At 35.3% G+C, this 21582-nt stretch overlaps 1 protein-coding gene across 4 annotated transcripts in view; it reads right to left on the reverse strand.

Moving 5' to 3' along the window:
* Positions 1-21582, reverse strand: part of FIG4 (FIG4 phosphoinositide 5-phosphatase) — a 3828182-nt gene that overhangs the window by 2756940 nt on the left and 1049660 nt on the right. For all 4 annotated transcript variants that reach the window (XM_044066775.1, XM_044066785.1, XM_044066766.1 and 1 more), the window contains exon 7: positions 2945-3096. In XM_044066775.1, the coding sequence (XP_043922710.1) occupies positions 2945-3096 (152 nt within the window). The remainder of the gene's footprint in view (positions 1-2944; positions 3097-21582) is intronic.

The following is a 21582-nucleotide window of genomic DNA, read 5'->3' on the forward strand; positions in this document are numbered from 1 at the left end:
TTATTCGCTACTAGTAACCTCTTCATTAGTTACTAATCTCTTTAATGTGGAATTATTAGATGACTTTTACTTCTGCAAAGACTGTGCATACTGACTGATATTGGTGGACTGTAAAGATGGACTTTGAGTGGCCTTTTATAGTTGACATGTTCTGAAATTGGTAGTTTTGTCATTATTGGTTCATACATTTTGTTTCATTACTTACTGGAATAAAGTTCAAAACTACCAATTTAAAATATATTCTAAAATGTGGTGCTTATTATACAAGGAAGAATCTAAGAAGACATGCTTGTAGGCATTGTCCTAAAAATGTGTGCAACAAGCCTACGGTTTGATAATAGCCTGAAGGTAAACCTAATCTGCCACTGGCCAGATGCATTTTCTTTGAATGTGGGTTTCACTGCATTTTCAATGAATGTCAGTTTCATGGGCAGGGAAGTTTACTTGCTCATGCTAAGTCTTTTTTCCTTGTGATATTGTATTTTTTATTTAACAAATGGCTATCAGTGTTTGTGCTATAAAATTTGAAATAGCAGCTTTAAATTAAATCCAAATATCTGGAATCACTGCAGAAGTAAAGAAGAAAATAATATGCACACTGACAAGTTTGAACAGTGTTTATGGTAACTGACACTGCAGTGGCTGCGAAGGGCTGCTGTGGTTGGGGGGGGGCAGCAATCCACTACCCTGTCTAGCGCCCCATTTCATCATGATCCAGCTCTGTGAAGACCTATATCTTGCATGCTATTTCATCAAGGACCAAGCTATCCTTGTTTTTTTGCATCTCTGCAAGACAAAACAATTAGATTCTCTACCATCATGCAAACAAAACATACTCGGGGAGAGTGGTGACGCAACATTCACCTATCTCTGTAATAAGCTGCCTTTATACATTAAACAAAAGTTGTTGTCTTTCGGCTTTTCCAGGTTAGGGGTCGCCACAGCGGATCTCTGGTCCGCTAATGATTGTCAGTAGATTTTCACAAACGCTGAGGTGCCAGCTCAACGTTCAAACTTCAACGAAGGCACTTCCACTTACGCATGTCTTTTGACTGCCCACCCAAATGTGGGGAGGACATGCAGACTCTACACAGAAGGCACTCCCCGCACTACAGCCGAGAATCGAATGGGAGTACCTCTTGCTGTGAGGCAACACCGCTACCGCTGCACCACCGTGGATGTATTAAACAAAAGTGACACCCTCAAATCCTTCAAGATTAACTATGACAACTGCATGGATATCCACAGACTCATTCCAGGCCTGCCCTGCTTTGCCCTCTTAGAAACAGAAAGTATACAAAAGAGTATAGTTTTAGCAAAGTGCATCTGGTTTTGACTTACTTGCTTTGTCATTTCTATGACCCTGAGATCCACTGGATACAGCACCACTATCACTTCTAGAATGCATTTGGAGAGGCCATGTATCGTAATATTGAATCAAATCACACAAACTGATGCAGTTTTGTTCTGAAGAATTCTGGATTGCAAGGTCATTTGTACCACACCATTCACATGCAAAGTTCCATTTGAATGAAGCTGATCAGTGGGGTTAAGGACAAGACCTGGAGGTTTTCATTAACCTGCAAAACTGTAGTCAGTCAGTGGTGATGTCTAAGTGGAAGATGGAAAAAAATGAGTGGGCCCAGGACAGAGCACTGCAGGACCCCACTAGTGATAGACCATGGTAAGGATAGCAGTCCTTCTATTCCTGATATGACACTGAGTTCGCACAGAACTGGTGTTTCTGACTTTTCTGTGACACAGGTGACAGTTACTAATGCAATTTTTGATAGGATCATGTGCCCTGGAGGAAGAGATGATGAAGTTCCCCTTAGCAGTCTGAAATTTGCCCAAATCTATATGCTACATAAATATGCTGTCTCTGTTATGGTGATATCACTTTTATTCTAGTACAATATATTCTGGCTCCTTCTTTACTTTTCAGGTATGCCACGGTCGTGCAGTGGTTAGCATTGTCGCCTCACAGCAAGAGGTTCTCCGGTTTGATCCTCGGCTGGGGTGCCTTCTGTGTGGAGTCTGCATGTCCTCCCTGTGGTCACGTGGGTTTCCTCTGGGTGCTCCAGTTTCTTCCCACATTCCAAAGACATGCTGCAGGTGGATTGGACACTCTAAACTGGCCCTAGGTGTGACTGCGTGTGTGTGCCTTCTGTGGAAGGTTGGGTGCCGGGCTGGCAACTCGACACTGTAAAACTCCACTGCCAATCATGAGCGGACAGGTGATCCGCTGTGGCGACCCCTAAAAGCAGAAAAAGAAGAAGCAGAAAACTGTAGAATCTTTACTATCAACACCTTTCCTATCACAACTTTTATTTCAAACAAAGTTTTACTTCTTTTGAGTATTTTAATAAGTAGGAACAGCTCCATCCAGAACAATTTTAAATTACTGACAAGTGAGAGAAAGTCTGTTTAGGACTTGCAAGATGGCTGCACACTGAGTAACAGTTTAATTCTCTCTCCCCCAATATGAAAACAGAAACTCAGCAGAGAAAGCCAGTAGACTTACACTTCTGGGTAAATTTCAGTAACTGGCTAGTAAGTACACTACCTGGATGCCAAGAAAAAAGAAAAACAGAGGACCTGAAAGAAAATCAGCTACATAAGGTGAGGAAAAAAACACTGGGAAGAATACTGCAGCTGTTCAGAAAAAGCAGTACAAGCTCCAGGCATGACTTCCAGTAACCTTGAGAAAAGTACACAACTGCACAAAGACCTGATTAAAATAAACTATTTATTTTTCAATTGAATTGTACAGGTTATAGGTCACATTAAAGATGGGAAAAGTTTTGAAATGATTTATTGTGGTCTCATTTTTTTATATCACAAAAACCTGGCATTTTAACAGGGGTGTGTAAACTTTTTATATCCACTGTAAGTGCTACTGGCTTCGGCCACCTGGCAGAAAATTAGTAAATAACAGTCTTACCATTATCACCATTTGAAGATAGACACTCTGCCTCAAAAATGTCAAAACCCTCTTGGCGAGCATGTGGTACTACTTCAGGTTTTAAAGTTTCAAGAGGAGTCTTCAAGATGGTGAGATTGTACTGAAGTGAATGAGTCAGATCATAGCTATAACTGATAAGAAAAAGAAAAACAACATAGATCAAAATGAAAACAGTGAACAAGACAAAGGCAGTGTATGTCTTTCTAAATCTTTACTGCTACTAGCTGAGGTTTTAGAAACACAACTATACTTTGAATCACCGGCTTAGACAGACAGAAAGTAATTGGTGCATAAGGCCTGTTGCTTCTACCTACTATTACAGTGCAATTGTATTCAATTTCACATTACAATTCAAGAGTATTTTGTTTTTTTCTTATTATCCAAATTATGTCCTCAGTCATACAATTCCAGTCATTATTCTTATCTCAGTAAAAATACATACAAATATTTCTTCACATGCTTTTGTGCTCAAGCCTTTAATTTGAAACTGTGGCCTCTTATGTTCAGAAAAGGGAGAGTGTTCTCAAATGCTGTTCACTCCTGTGAGGTATGTTATGGTCCTATGACATCTCAAATGTAACACACACACACACAGACAAAGACACAGACACACACATACCAATCCATTCATTTTTTAAACCACCTGTGTTTCAAGGCTAAATGAAAACCTTAATCTATGCAGCATATCTTGGATTTGTCCTGGAGCTTCCTCTGCATAAGACGTGCCTGGTATGCCTTTCAAAGAAGCCAACTAGGAGATACCCTCTTTACCCAAACACACCTCGATAAGCTTCTTGCACAGTGGCGGCTGGTGACTTCAAATCAAAGGGGGGCTGCAGGAGACAGCTGAATGGGTGGGGTCAAGGGGAAGGGGTGTGGCCAACCAGAAAGGGGAGGAGCTATGCTCAAAACCACAAAAACTAACTTTCATTAAATACGCTGCCCTGGGTGGCAAACCATCATTGTGAGAGTCCAATCAAGACAAAAATAAGTGTAGAAGAATAAAAATATTTCAATGCATTGGCTGCATGACAGCTTACTTAATATCTAGATGGAAACAAAAGGTTGTGAGGCATGAAAAAATAAATTATTTTTGAAATACATTACTGGAATGCCAGTCAAAATTAAGTACAAGCAAAACCAGAAACACTCAACTCAAACTACTTCTTGCACTGCAGTTCTAATTATAATTTATATTCAGCTTTATTAAAGTGCCAAGTAACACGCTGAAAGTAGAAATCTCTGTGATGCCCCCCACTTGTAAAAATGTTTCTTATCCAAAAAAGACCTGCTGCCTGACAACTATCTACTTGTTTCATGGGGAAAACATGTAAGTAAAAAATGAAAAGCAAACAAGAAACAAGCTCAAGATACATTGCTTAAAGGATTACTTTACAGGTTATGGACCACACATGATTGGCATTCTGTTTAGTTTACGGGTAAAGTCTGTAGAGATGACTGGAAGTCTCCAACAAGTGTAATGAGCTTTTTAAAATAATGGAATAATGTCCTTTAATACCCAAGGCTTATACATTATCTAGTCAAGTATTCTCTGCATGGCAACAACAGAAAGGCTTTCAATGTTGGCAATTCTTTAACAGTATATTTATTAAAGCTTACTTGCATCTTACGATCTCAGACAAGCTTACATTATGGTCATTAAAGCATTGCTACTTAAACACAGAGCAACAGGCACTTTGAGTAATAAGCATAAATCAACAGTGCAAAATATGACAGAAACCAGACCTTTCTGCAAAATCAAGGACAGATGAAAAGCCACTGTAGTACTTGTGTCTACCTTGGATGGGGGGGGGGGGGGGGGCACTGCACATTTACACTGCATAACTACTCCTTGCCTTGCTTGGACACATCCAGAGTCAGTACATGGTGGGGTGCAACAAGTATGTCACAATTTGAAATGTCTCTGGCTGACTGTGATGGCCCTGACACATGTGTCATACCTCTCAACCTCAGAGCAAGAAATCTGGACAAAGCCATACACAGAAGGACAATTTTTAAATATTGCTCTAATAAACTTAGAAAGATAATAGAATAGGTCTTGCATTAGTATGAATTTTCTGAAGGGTATAAAATCTGAAACTCAAATGTCTGTCATTGTTTTCTAACTTCAGTCTTTAATTATTTGTCACTAATTTGCCAAACAAACACAATTTTATGAAAAATGGACCAAAAAATGTGATGTAAAAATGTAAAATAGCAACACAATACAGCCGGGAACCTGTCAAAGAAGGGACACTTTAATATTAGTACTGCTAATTTGAGCAGCTGACAAAATAAAATAATCTACATGCATTTCTGAAATAAAAGTAATCTGATTATTACAATTATTTCTTAATTATAAACCCTCCATGTTTTCTTCCAAAATTGCTATTTTGCGGAGGGATCATTTGGGGAAGAGCAACATTTTGAGTCAAAAATCAGGGACAGTTCAGAGGTTTGGCTATGCCTAATTCTATAAAGAAATTTATTTGCATGTACCTCTCAACCTGTTAATGCAATAAATCTGGACAAGGCCAGATATATTGGGGGAACATATAAACAGTACTAAAAATTGCTCTTGTATAAACTGGGACATAAATCTGGACAAGGCCAAATATATTGGGGGGAACATATAAACAGTACTAAAAAATGCTCTTCTATAAACTGGGACAGTTGATAGAACAGGTCTTACTTTAGCATGCATTTTTCTGAAGGTTATGAAGTCTGAAACTAGGTGTGTCATTATTTAGTGACTTAATTCCTAAATGATTTGCCAGAAAACCACAAATTTTTATGAGGAACTAACCAAAAATAAGAAGCAAAACATCTATTCATTCTTTGAAAATCTGGACAGTTGGGAGGTATGGTTCAGATGGGGCTGTCTAAGTTTGCTGCCCTTCCCCCTCACAAAACTCTGGTCGAATGGAGCCTCCCTGCAGCCATTCCAATGATCCATTAATTTGCTATTTCACTCCATTTACCATAAACACTAATGTGCATACTGATTTACTTCTATGATGATTTGAACTTCATTTGAAAGTTTTATTTTTGCATTTTACAGCACAAACACTAAGACATAACAAACTTGGCATTAAACCTTCTCTGCCCTTGAAACTCACATTCATGAAACAACATTAAAATCCACATTCAAAGAAAATACATTTTACTCGTGGCAGATAAAAATTAATTCTGGGCTGTTTTCAAATCATAGGCCCCTTGCATATGAAACATACATGTGCTCTTTGATACACCTTTCTATTGCTTTGAACATTTTTCCAGTAAACAATGAAACAAAACTGTCCAATTCAGAACATTTCCATCATAAAAGTCTACTCAAACTTCTACAGTCCACTATTATCAGTAAATATGCACAATTCTACAGTCCACCATTATCAGTAAATATGCACAATCTCTGAAGTAGTAAAAAAGTCATCTAAATAATTCCACGTTAAATAAATCTGTAATGAAGAGGTTGGTGCTAGCAATCACCTTTATATTTCATGGTTTCATCGAACAATAAAGTGTCTGATGCCCCTGTGGAATAAATTGCCTAAATTACATTAAAAATAAGCTAGTAATATTGCAATAGGAAATGGATGGCAAACTGATAGGCTCATAATTAGTATCTTAACTTTCAGCATTCACCCTTTAAGGGAGTAGAACCAACAACCTTCTGCATCAAAAGCAAGCACACAACCTGTTGTGCTATTAGCACTAAACTTCTCTTCCCCTGCAGCTCTCAGCTCCTTGTAAAATCTGCTCAATACTTAACTGCATCTCAACTTCGCAGCACAAGAAGTCTGGAAAAAGCCAAATTTATTGGGGTGGGTCAAAAGGGCAAAAACCAGGGACACATTAAACATTGCTTGTATAATCTTGGAAAGCTGCTAGAATAAAATGCTGTGTTACCACGGTACCACCATACATTTCACTGCCAAAGTCCCTGTGCAAAAAAGAGTCAGAACATACCACTATGCCAAATCACCTGCTTTCTGAAAGAAAACCACCGTACATTTTACAGACAAGGTCCCTGTGCAAAACAGTCAAGAGCAACATACCACTACGCCAAATCAGCTGTTTTGTGAACGAGAGGAAGACTGAAACTTAAATGGCTATCATTTAATTAATTCAGTTCTCACCATAGCTGTCAACCTCTTAGCACAAAACACCTGGACAAACCCAGTAATGAGGGAATACAGCCCTCAAACATATTTAGTGAATTCAGTTCTTGCCATAGCTGTCAACCTTAGCACAAAAAACCTGGACAAAGCCACTAACAGGGTATTACAGTCCCAAAAATAAGGAAAAATTTCAAATAGTCATCTTATAAACTTAAAAAATTGCTATAATAAAAGGTTGTGTTACTATATATTTATTGCTAGAATAAAAAGTTGTTTTACTATGTATTTTCTTTTTTTTAAAACAAGTTTATTGTTTTAACATATCATAACAATTTTATACAAATAATTAAAAATAGGTATTATTATAATATTCAACAAAACAACTAAAGTATTTACAAAGACATCCACTACAATCAGATCAATTAATTAAACTAAAATACTGTGCTATTGAAATTAGAATTTTTTTAACAAATTTTGTAAATTATCCCATACAATAAAATGTGATGTTTTTCTAGTTGTTCTCATTCTAATTGTGCTTATTTCCATATGACACATTATATTCATAACATTTTTAAATTCATTGAACGAAGGAGGTGTATCTGAAATCCAATTTCTAGTTATTATTTTCCTAGCCACTGCTAGGATAGACCATAACAAGGGAAGCTTAATCTTTTAACACATTGAGGTACAGGTGTGTTGAATAATATAAGAGACTTAGAAATAATGAAATTATCTGTAAAAGAGCCTGCAAAATTCATTAATTGACTTCCAGTATTCTTTCAACTTCATACAGTCATAAAACATATGAGCCCAGTCAGCATTAATTTCTACATTACATCTCTTACATAGATTATCTTTATTATTAATTTTATTCATCATCAAAGGTGTATAAAAAGATATATGTAAAAATTTCCATGTATAAAGTCTCCAGACAATGGAATATGTAGTTCTATAAGCAGATTCCAATATATATTGTTTATCTTGTTGAGTTGGTGGGTCCCCATTAATAGAGGTGAAATAATTCCAGTATGAATCTACATTGTAAAAAGTTTCTTGTCTGATAATTTTATGTATATATGAAAGTTTACCTTTATCAGAAACTTTATGCTGTAAATTTATTATCAAGTAATCAATCAGTTTTGGAATAGATTCTTTAACTGTTATAGACATTAGATCTTTTCTATCAATGAGATGTTGTCTAAAGATCTGAACCTCTAACCAGCAAGTTTCTCTTAGATCAAATTCTTGTTTTAAGAAATCTAGATTTTTAACTTTATTATCAGATATCAGCTGATACCAGTACTTTAGATTATTATCTATAGCTAAATGAGCTCCTTATCTATAGCTAAATGAGCTCCTTCAGAAGTAGATGACATAAGCATACCCTGAGTATAAATTATAGGGAATACAATAAAATTCCATTCCCTATACTTAGGGTGCATGAATATAAAGTTACGATAACTAATAATAATATTTAATGGGTAACAGACAATATGTTTAGGTGTAATAAGTGAAGTACAAAATTCCTTTAGCAACCACAACATGGAGTTATTTATAATCATATTTTTATGTGTTAAGGAGATTTTCATGAAGTGCATACTAATTAGCTCCCAATAATCTTTCCATTTTGCGACATATGACCGATCTATTAATAAAGTAATAACTTTTATAATAGAAGAGATAATATATAAATTAAAGTCTGGAAAAGAAATACCCCCTTGAGACCAGCTATTAGTATGTTTCTTTAATGCAATCCTAGGTCTATTAGGTGCCCATAAGAAATTTAACATTAGTGTATTCAGTTTCTTGATAGTTATTTTTGTAGGTGAAAGTATTATTGATTGTATTAAGTATAAAATCTTGGGGAATATTATCATTTTAATAATTGTAAGTCTCTCCTCCATAGTAAAAAACATATTATTCCAGGTATTAAAAGATTTTGTATATTAAGAAAACAGGTATTATAGTTATTATATATAATAGATTTAATATCTTTAGATAGTATTATACCTAAATAAGTTATCTGACCTGAGTTGGGTACATATTTAGTAAAATCACTAATGAGAGTATTTTTCGTGTATATATAGGTAGTATTTTAGTTTTTTCTTCATTGAATATTAAACCAGAAATACTTTTAAAATTCATCATTTTATCAAATAAAGACTGCATAGAAGAATTAGATCCTGCTGATGTAATTAGAACATCATCTGCAAAAGTTGAATTTTTGATGTTGTATTTTCTTCTATTTCAAAACCCTCTATGTCAGTACTGTTTCTAATCAAATTAGCCCAAGGCTCCATTACTAAAGTGAATAATAGTGGAGAAAGTGGACATCCTTGCTTTGTACCTTTAAGAATGGGTATTTTTGTGAAACATATGTTCCTACCTTAATATAAGCCAGCGTTCCTTTGTATAAATGCTCAATTAAATTTACAAATGCATCAGAGAAATTTGTGCACTTCAGTAAGGTAAACAGATAGTCCCAACTTACTGAATCAAATGCTGAACCTATATCAAGACTAATAAGTGTTAAATCTTTCTTTTTCCTATTTGCAAAATCAATTAATGTTAAAGTTCTTCTTATATTATCAAAAGTATTTCTATTTACAATGAAGCCCGTCTGATCTATGTCTATAATGCCGGGATAATTGTCTTCAATCTATCAGCAAAAATACTCAAACATTTTATAGTCAACATTAAGTAATGAGATGGGTCGATATGAAGAACATCTAGTTGGATCTTTATTAGGTTTTAAAATTGGTGAAATAAATGTATATTGCCAAGATGGGGGTTATTAACTCAGTTTGGGCCAGAATAAAAACCTTATGTATTAATGAATATGTAGTTTTAGAAAGGATTTTATATATCTCTGGTATAATACCATCATTACCCGGTGCTTTGTTTGATTTAAGCTTATTTATTTGTGTAATAACTTCTGTATATGAAATACTCTTGTCCAATAGTTTAATCTGTTGTTTATTAAGCTTTTTATTCATGTTTGTGGTTATAAACTCCTTTATTTTATCTTTAGGTTCCATGTTAATGTTGTTATGGTTAATCTTGTGAAAGTGATTTCTAAATTCATCCAGTATTTCTGGTATACTAGAAACATTCTTCTTTTCCTTAGAGAAAAGATTTCTTTGATATGGTTTTGTTTATTCAATCTTTTTGTTTTATTTTTAAGTCTATGTAAGTATTTGGGGCTTATTGAATAAGACAAAAACTTGTATTTCTCTAAAGTTATTTTAACTTTATGAGTTAAAATTTCTTTGTATTTCTCATTTAGTTTGTTTATTTCTTCAATAACTTTCTTGTCCATAATATTTTCTTTATTATTATGTTTATAAGAGTCTAGTTTACTTTGAATATCTAACAATTCCTTATCCCAAGATTTCCTTTTGTTATTATACCATCTGATACTTTGTCCATATAGATATGATTTTAAGGCATCCCAAACATAGACAATGGAGACTTCAGGAGTATTATTTATGTCTAGAAAATGTTGTACTTCTGAAAGTATATATTCTTTATAGTCTTTTAGCTGAGTTAAGTATGCTGGTATCCTTTTGATCTGAACATTATGAGTATTTTTATCATGAATTCAAAAACAATTGAGTTATGATCAGATATAGGACATGAAATGATTTTGGAATTAATTAAATCTGTTACCATCTGGTTAGAAATAAAAACCCTATCTATTTTTGAATAAGTTTTGTATCTGTTAGAAAAAAAGGTGTATGGTAATGATTTTGACTCTATCTGATTATTAATATCATTCAAATGATAAGAATTAGTAAAATCATTTAAATGTTTTGCATTAGATGTAATTCTTCTTTTCTTTATAGTGGTAGCATCACTTTCATGTAGTATACAATTAAAATCACCAGCTAAAATAATATCCCCTATAGAGAATGATATGATCTTATCAATATGATGTTTCACTGTATTAATACCAATTCCAGGTATCCAGTATACATTAATTAAAGTGTAAGTCTTCCCATTAATTTGTATTGTAACCATACAAAACATTCCTTTGTCATCCTGATAAGACTTAATGGTTTTAGGAATGGGCATACTTTTATTCCATAAAATAGCCACTCCTCTTTTTCTGAGTGTGCTCTGAACTAACCAATACTGCATACTTATTAGTGGCTAGTTTATCAATATCTTTTTTCAAGAGATGGGTTTCTTGCAGGAAGACTAGATTGGCCTTGTGTAGATTAATGTATCTTATTAGGCTTGCCCTTTTACACGGATTATTCAATCCATTAATGTTTAAAGAAATTCCTTTTAAAGATGTCATTTGGCATTTTTAAAACTCAAGAATCTTATGATCGAAATAACAAATAACAAGATAAATAATGTTACATCTCCTCTTTTAGGTGTACCTTTAAATACAGCTGTATTTATTAAATCTCTTATAGGATTTTGTATAGGATTCAATTTTGTTTGTAGTGACAATGAGTGTACAAAATATATTGTGGATGTCAAAACTATATACATATAACAATGAACAAGTGAAAATAATGTAAGGATTAAACCTTGCATCCGCCTGAGTTGAAAACTCCAACTTAGAGCAGTATTTACTACTCAAGTTAACCCCCTACCCTAAGCAGCAGTACCTCAGCTACCACCTTATCAATTTAATACTAGTTATATTTAACTGAGGTTAACAGTTTTCAGTTCAATTATCTATCAAGACAAAACTACACATTTGGTAAAACAGCATCATATAAACTAAAATAAACTTTTTTTTTTTTTTTTTTAAAACTGTTCATACTATTATATAGATCTATGTAATATATAACACTTGAATTCTAATAGCATTCAAATAATCTTAATGTTAGAAATCAAGAGGAGAGAAAATTATGTTCTAACATTCATTTAAATCAAAAACTTTGGCTAATATGATTCAGACATTACATGCATTAAGATGCATCTATTTTCTGTCATGTGAATTCTATCAACAGCTTCCAAAAATCTTGAATTGTTTGTATATGAGCATTTACTTAAACTCATTATTGTCAATAGAGTAAAATATTGTATTCATAAAATTATTATAAATCATATTGCATAGTTATGCAGATTCTCAGAAACACCTGCGTTATTACCTAAAAAAAAAAAAAAAAAAAAAAAAGCCATCACACACATAAACACAGACACACACACATACATATACACACACACATATACACACACACACACACCCACACACACACCCACACACACACCCACACACACACATACATATACACATACACATATATACATAGATACACACACAACACACACATACACACACACACACACACATATATATATATATATATATATATATGATCTCACTGAGTTGTGTGTTAGTAGAGCACTATCCTACTTGCTGTCCCTAGAATAAATCTGTCTGCTTTATACAAAATAATGCACAGCAAACACATATTAGTAACCAGATTTTACAATCATGCTAACCTACTGCTTTAAAATATATCACATAACATTTCTTCCAGAATAGAGTTATAAGATTATTTATGCTTGCCAATCAGATGAATTAAATGAGATATAGTAAAGTATATGTTTGGGACACAAGTTTTTAACACAGATTATTATGCTACTGTTAAGTAGATTTTCAAAAACATTTAAATAAATGTTTCATTTTCTATGCCTTCTAAAATAAGATATTTACTTGCTACAAGAAACTACATCATCTAAACTCATCATAACTGACATATTTTATGAATAGAGTATTTTTCCTGAATCTGTGGTGTGTCAGTGTGATAACCTTGTCAATGTTTATACTAACTGCTTTCAGTTTCTCTGTGAAAATTCTGTGAGTGAAGCTTCTGAGGAAACTCATGGACACTATGCATGAGACAGCCCACATCCCAGATTGTCTCCCTTAACATTTTGGCGGAAACTTATTAAAACTTGTGGCAAACATTCATTTTGTCAATAGAGTAAAATATTGTATTCATAGAAATTATTATAAATCATATTGGATAGTTATGCAGATTCTCAGAAAAAAAAGCCATCACACTCACACACACATACACACACACACACACACACACACACATATATATATATCTGATCTCACTGAGTTGTGTGTTAGTAGAGCACTATCCTACTTGCTGTCCCTAGAATAAATCTGTCTGCTTTATACAAAATAATGCACAGCAAACACATATTGGTAACCAGATTTTACAATCATGCTAACCTACTGCTTTAAAATATATCACATGACATTTCTTCCAGAATAGAGTTATAAGATTATTTATGTTTGTCAATCAGATGAATTAAATGAGTTATAGTAAAGTATATGTTTGGAACACAATTTTTTAACACAGATTATTATGCTGCTGTTAAGTAGATTTTCAAAAACATTTAAATAAATGTTTCATTTTTCATGCCTTCTAAAATAAGACATTTACTTACTACAAGAAACTACATCATTTAAACTCATTATAACTGACATATTTTATGAACAGAGTATTTTTCCTGAATCTGTGGTGTGTCAGTGTGATAACCTTGTCAATGTTTATACTAACTGCTTTCAGTTTCTCTGTGAGAATTCTGTGATTTGAAGATTCTGAGGTAACTCAAGGACATTGTGCATAGGACAGCCCACATCCCAGATTGTCTCTCTTAACATTTTGGCGGAAACTTATTAAAACTAGTGACAAACATTCATTTAGCAGTGTAAATGCATCTAAACATGACAGAACCTCCACAATGTATTCCACAGATCATCACAGCCTCTATGCAAGTGAAATTACACTCAAAATTACCAACAAGCAATAAAACTCAGCATTCTTCTCCCAACTCAATTTTCATACAAATCCTATTATTCACTGTGCCCACACAGTCTAAAGCATTTCTATATATTAATAAAGAAAAGAAAAAGAGAGTAGAAAATAAAAGGGAGTGAGGCAGAAATAAAAATGTAAGAGAAAGCTGTAAGAAGTATATACAATGGAATGTTACTTACTGTTTATATTAATAGAGTTAAAAATAAAACATATTATTTACTCTTATTTAGTTCTGATTATTATTAGTTAAAGCATGACAGATTATTTACAAACAAGCATAAGCAGTATAATCAAGAAAGTATAATTAGAAATAGCATTTGAAGAACTTATAAACTTTTACAAGAAATAAATATGTTATTATTCTATTAATGATATTTTCATTACTGTTCTCTCCCTGCCCTCCCCACCCTTTACCCACTACATAATCTAAATAGAATGTCATTGTTTAAACAAAGAAAATAATAAAAGAAGAAGGAAAAAAAAGGTAAAGATAAAAAATGTATCAAATTACTAACCTTACTTTTTTCAGAAAGAAAAACAAATCGAGTCACAGCCTGCCATTAAATCCTCAGGCATTTTGACTGGTTATGAAACAAAACATTTCTTTGCACATAGAGAATAACTTTGATTAAAACTTTTCCAAAATATTTGTGGCTTTCTGGAAATGCAGGAACTATATTCAATTAGTTTAATAATGAACTAAAATGATGAGAGAAAAAAAACATATAACAAATCATTTGTTTTTAGTCTCTTCTTCTTCTCTGAAGTCTTCCAGGAAGCTTCAGTTGCCAATCTCTTTAATGAAGAACTAGCCCATTCCATTTCTTCTATTTTATCCAAAATCCTTTTTTTTGACAAACAGTAAAGCAGAGTCTAAATCATCGAAGACCTTAGGACCATCAGGAAGGAAGATTTTAAGCTTGGCAGGAAACAGAAGGTATGTTTTAAACTGTGCTTTTTAAGCTCCCTTATTAGTGGCAGAAAAACTTTTCTTTTAGCAATTACCATGGAAGAATAGTCATTGTCAAAACGCACAGTTGTCTCATTAAACTTAACAGGAGCTTTAGCCCAAGCAGATTTAAGAACCATCTCTTTATCAAAAGATGATAGAAATCTAACTATAACTGATCTAGGATAGTTTTTGTTAGAGTTAGTATTAGCTATAGATCTATGTGCTCTTTTGATACCAAAAGAGAATGCTTCTGGTAAATCTAAAGTTTTAGGGAGCCATGTTGTTAAAAAAGAAGTAATATTGTTACCTTCAATATTTTCTGGCAGTCCAAAAATCCTAATGTTATTGCGCCTAGATCTATTTTCCAGGTCATCCAGCTTTGTTTGTAAATGTGTATTTTGTTTCAGCAGAAACTCAATGTTGATTTCCTGTTCTTGTATTTTATTTTCCATGTCATTCACAGCTTCTTCTATGCCTGTCATCTGGATCTTCTGTTGTTGCAGGTCCATATGTAACAAGTCTATTTGTTTTGTAGTTTTTTCTATGAAAGTGTCTATTTTAGTATCCATTTTATCCATCTTAGCAGTAAGTTGCTGGACTATAATTATCAGAGACTGAAGTTCTTTCTTGATGCTGGAGTCTTGAGAATTTGTCTTACTGGAACTCATTTCAGACTGATAAACTGACGGGAAAATTTCCAAAGTAATTTCTGACAGGAATATTATTAAGATTTCCTTTCTTTTTTAGATATAGTTCAAGAACTATATAAAACAAACATATTTAGAAAGAAAATTACTTGAAGAATTAATTTTTTAAGTAATTAATTCCTGTCAATGTAATGAAATTGGTGGAGCTGAAGAAATCTGCTGCTATCCTGTGTTCATCCTTGGCCACCTTACTATGTATTTTCTGAAGACTATGAAGTCTGAAATTCAAATGCCTGTCAATTTTATTTCTGATGGAACAAAAACAATTTTCAGCAGAGGCCCAGGGAGAAATACTGTAGACACGTCTTTGTAAAATGGCAGGATACCAGAGCAAATCCACACAAACACAGAGATAAGATGGAGACTCCACAAAGAAGGCACCACAGCCAAGAATCAAACCACAAGTCCTGTAGCTATGAGGCAACAATACTGCCACTGCACCATCAAATATGTAAGAAATTAAACATTCAGAAACCTGAAGTCTGAAATTCAAATGCCTGTCAATTTTATTTAACATTTGTTAATCAGGACAGTCTTTGGAACAAAAAAACAATTTTCAGCAGAAGCCCAGGAAGAAATAATGCAGACATGTCTTTGTAACATGGGAGGACACAAAAGCAAACCCACACAAACACTGGGAGAAGATACAGACCCCACAAAGAAGGAACCCCAGCCAAGAATCAAACCTGAGAACCTGCAGCTGTGAGACAACAATGCTACTACTACACCATCAAATATCAAGCAAACAGACCCCACAAAGAAGGAACCCCAGCCAAGAATCAAACCTGAGAACCTGCAGCTGTGAGGCAACAATGCTACTACTACACCATCAAATATCAAGCATTGCAGCATTTACAAACCACAGATATTATGAGGAACAGATCAGATCAAACATGAGGCAAAAATCTGCAATTTGTTTTACAAATGGCGGTGGGTAGGGAACTCAAGTCTTTAACACCTGCATACAGGGTTCAAGCCTGAGGTATTCCCTACCACACCACCATGAGCACCTGGGGCATTTTCACTCACACACACACACACACACACAGTCAGCAACTCACTCACTTACTCACACTCATATGGTGTACAACTTATGGCCAGTTTGTGACAAGAGTTCAAGCTTGCCTACTGCTGGTCTTTGGGATGTAAAAAGATATCAAATTACCCTGCAAAAAATCATACAGACACAGGAAGGGCATTCCTATTCTGCACTGAAGGAATCTTGGCTGAGAATTGACCTGAAGGACCAAGAGATATAAAGAAGCCATGCTAACTACTGGGTCATTGTGCTACCCCTGCTAAATCTGTAACACTTTAATAGAATTTAATTCTGCTGATTTTTGCTTGATGATAGATTGTATGCATGAGTTTTAAAAATGATGGTGTGGCTATAAAGGTTAACAAAAGCTAGTTCTTGTTTAATGACTAAAGCATGTTTGTATCAAAATGGTCAGGGTTGCCAAGTACTGACCCTGATTAGACTGTTCTGTACACCTGTGTAGTAACTACTTGGGACTCTACATCCAGTCTTATACTATGCATCATGATAGTAACAGTTCTCTAACTTGTCTAAATGTGACAAAAAAAAATTATAATAAAACCTTGTCATTGACCCACTTTCAAGATGTTATTTTATCATATAAACAAACAGAAGCCCGGATAGATGATATACTACTTTAATATAAGTTCACAATACTACAAACTATGCACTTTTATCCACACAAAGGACTTCACCAGAACTCCTTCATCATAATAGAACTAAACACAACTTTATTTTTTTCTGTCATTTATTGCTGCCATTTTATTCTGGTTGTAGCTAAAAAGAGCCCTTTGACTAAAACGTGTACATGGTTTACAAATGCAAACAAACAAAAAATAAGTTCAGAAATAAATGTGCAGCAGTCAAATGTAACAGTGTTTATGCTTCTTTCAACTACACTTCCCTAATTCTAGTAAAGGTTAAGTGAACTACTGCATTTACATTTTCTGCCAGGTATTAAAGATCTGCAATTCTGATCAGTGGTATTTAACATAACAGCAACACATGCGAATGAACACACACACACACACACACACACACACACACACACCAGTCCATTCAAATAGGCTTCCCTACTAAACAATAAACACACCAGTCCATTCAAATAGACATTCATTCACACACTTCCCTACCATTCTAGACTAAAATAATTAACACACTTACCTGTCCTTGCTGCCCATTCCCCATAACGTTAATCCAAATGCCCGCGCAATACTCCATAGTCCCGCGAGATTCCCGCGATCCAAACCTTAATCCACAGTCCCGCCGCTGACTGCTGCTGTTGCAGTCCGGTCCCGACGCATTTTCCCAGCGAGTCTGTGCACTTTAAAAGTGCACAGATGTCTCCTATGTCCCCCTACATGGATTGCCGGACTGCCGCGAGTATGAGCAGTAGACTTGCAGTAGTCTGGACTACTGCGCATGCGCGGAGTCCGCGAATTTAAAAAAAAAATTTATTTCTTTTTTTTTTTTTTTGGTTGAGGGGGCTGCAGTCCGGCAGCCCGATAGCACGGGCCGCCCCTGTTCTTGCAATCCACTGAAGGAACAGTTCTACTCCAAGACACCGTGGGCATTGTACTGGTCCACGGTGGTGAAGTAGGTGCGAAGTACTACAGTAAATCTGACATTTTACTCACCAGTTTTCCTTATCTTTATATAAGGTTAGAATCTTTGTATAGAGTCTCACTACTTGGTTGTCTTTCCATAATAGAATAAGGAACATGTTAATCTCAAGGATCTCGGAGTAGAGTTGTTGTGCATCTGGATTGAGGACACAGACTGCGGATTAAGACTCGATACTTAAACACCTTCACATGAGGTAGCTGTTGCCCATTCACTGTACAAAGCAAACCACTCTCTTCTAGGAAAGAACCATGAAATCTACAATGGGTCTTTATATAAAACTTCTGACTCTGTTGTGATGGAATATCAAAACTATGATCACAACTGAGCAAAATCACTTGAATGTGAACATCACACAAACCAAAAAAGTCAAAAGAAGCGTTTTTGCAAGGGGGGTTTTACCCTAACACTCCCACTGCTTATATATAAGAGCTCCAAGGTTGTATAATTTCAAGAAAAAGAAGAAATCCCCTGGAACATCACAACCTCCCTTTGTAGGGAAAAGGCCAGCATTCACACATAAATGATCTCTCGTATGGGAGCTGATCATCAGTGTGCCAAAGAGATCTGGCTCCTCTACTTTGGAGGCAATAATTCTCATCCTAACTGTTTCACACTCAGCAGTGAAAGCCATGTGGATAACAGTGCAAACAAAGATGTGGCCCCTGTGCTTCCCAACGCAGTATACTCTTCAATGCTTGGCTGCGGTTTGATATCCTCTCTGTGAAAATTACAAATAAGAAATTAAACAAGGTGCACTCTTGTTAAAGGCCTACATAAACCATTAATGTGTTTTACATAATATACCAAGAATGTAGACATATTTGCCTATGTCATACATGAAAACCGAATAAAGATGTTTCTTGTTTAAAAAAAAAAAGAGCTGAATCCATAAAAAAAGAATGTAGAAATATATCTTAAGCCACAAAAAACACAGATCGAATAGCAAATAGAAGCATACTGTAGCTCCTCCTAGAAGACATTGTGGGACACACAGATAGTACAGTAGCATATGTTCCATGTACCTGTAAATGTAGATGCTCAAATACACTGTCTTACTGGCATATGGGTAGTAGTGTCTGCTACCCTCCCTCTGGTAGTCTGTCAAAGCTCAGAACTCCTCCCAATGCCTGTCTTTGAGGTTGCAGGACCAATCACTTGGCAGGACCAGGACAGCCCTTCACACTCACAGACAGAACCCTTTCAGTTTTCAAGGATCCAAGAGGAAGAGCATATGAAAACACAAGCTTTGCAAAGACCTACTGTTCTAAACCCACCCCCCATACAAAACAAATAAATTTCACTGAACCAAAATACAACAGCAACTCCCACAATCAATTATATACACCCAACAAAAGGGGGATGGCGGGAGGTCACTGCCAGTAAGGCAATGTATTCTATGAACCTTTACTGTTGCAGTTAAGGGGAACTTATGCAAATGTATTATGTTCAACAAACACACTGTCTTACTGGCATATGGGCAGATTTCCAAAGCTTACCCAACCCTGCAGGAGGAAGGATAAGGGTCCAGGAGATGCTAAAGTACGGTCCCCTCAAAACCTCCTCTGGAGCTGGAGAAGCATCCAGTCTGTAATGGTTCATGAAGGTATGGACTGAGGACAGAGTTGCTGCCTCTAGAATATTTCTAGACTCCACTTTTCTCCAATATACTACAGAAGAGAAAAATGCCATGGTGGAATATCCATTTAGCTTGCCTGGCTTCATCTTTCCATGTGAGTGTAACAAAAAAGAAAAAAAATGCAGTGGATTGCTTAGAGAGTGAATGATCTTTCTTTGCCCCAGAAAAAAATAAATAAAAAGCCTTTTGGAATTCCTAAAGGGCTTTGTTTTGTCAACGTAGCACCTGAGCTGACTATGCACATCCGAACTATGAGGTATAATCTCTCTCACTTATTCTTCGGTTCTGGAAAGAACACGAAGAGATTAACAGACTGACTCAGAGTGAATTCATACACCACTTTAGGCATGAAAGAAGGATTAGTGTGCAACACAACCCTATCCCTGTGGAAAATCAGGTAAGGTTGCCCCACCATGAGAGTTTGCAGCTCAGAAACTCAACTTTCATATGTCAGAACAATAAGCAAAATGGTTTTCCACACTAAGAACTTCTAATCAGCGCAAACTGATAGTTGAAAAGGTCAATTTTTCAAGAACACAACTTAAGAACGACAAAGCAGAAATTTGCTTGAAAGGGCACGTCATATGCCGTACTACTTTCATGAACTGTTTTACAAAAAGAGAACAGGGAAGACAAGAACAGATGGCTGATAAACATACCTTACTGGACATCTATGATAAGCCACTCTGAAGGTGCTCATAAAACTATTGAAAGACCAGAGAGATCTTAACCTCAGTGGACCTACTGTTTATATTAAGCTCAAACAATTATTCCAAGATTAGAGAAATATTAACCTCAATGGACCCTCTTTTTACATTTAGGCATCCAATTGTATATATGAGATTCTCTAGTAGCAGGATTTCTCGACTCCTTTAACACCTGCTGCACATCCTTATGAAAAAAGTGCCTAAACAGTGTAAAGACTGAATCATTCAGGCTGTTAACTGAAGTTTTTTTAAAACAGGCTGCACCAGTTGGCCCAGAGACTGTGTCAGCCAATCTACCATGTGAAAAAATCTCTGGTAACTGTCCTTAGCCAACACCATTAAAAGGGAAAAGGAAAAATTGCCTGGGCTAATATTGGGAGGGGGTCACCATAATAATCTTTGGCAGTTGTCTTTGAACTTTCAGTTGAACTTTGTGAATCAGCAGAAAGAGTGGAATCACACACAGGAACATTCCCGTCCAAGGGAATGAGAATACATCTGTCTCTGGAACATAATTTCTCAAGCTGTCTTGTTTGAAAGAAAGTGAACAGATATATGTGAGGCATTATCCACATCTAGACTAGATCCTGGAACACCGCTGCCTTAAGGTTCCACTCAAGTGGGTCTGCCTGGGATCTTCTTAACCTGTCTGCCACAAAGTTCTGCTCTGATGGCATGTATTATGCCTGAAGATGCGGCCGTACTGAGTAGCCCACTCCCAGGCTATCAATGCCAACCAGAACAGAAGGGAAGACCTTATATGCCCCTTTGTCTGTTGAGGTACTGTTAAGAGAAAAAGTTTTTAAAACATACTGTTATTTGTCTCTTTCTCCCATCTAGCAAAATTAATATGCTATTTGCTGAAGTGTTGGTAAGAAAAGGTCATTGAACCATGTTTATTAAAGATGGGCTTTATCTATGATAGATGTAGTTTGCTTATGAACTTGAAAAACATCTGTTTTCTATACTTCTGAATAAAGAAAGCTAACAGCAGTTAAATGAAAGCTTGGTAAAAGGACGCACGGC

This window comes from Protopterus annectens, chromosome 1.part0 (assembly GCF_019279795.1).
Source record: "Protopterus annectens isolate FY-2018-M chromosome 1.part0, PAN1.0, whole genome shotgun sequence".
Lineage (NCBI taxonomy): Eukaryota > Metazoa > Chordata > Ceratodontiformes > Protopteridae > Protopterus > Protopterus annectens.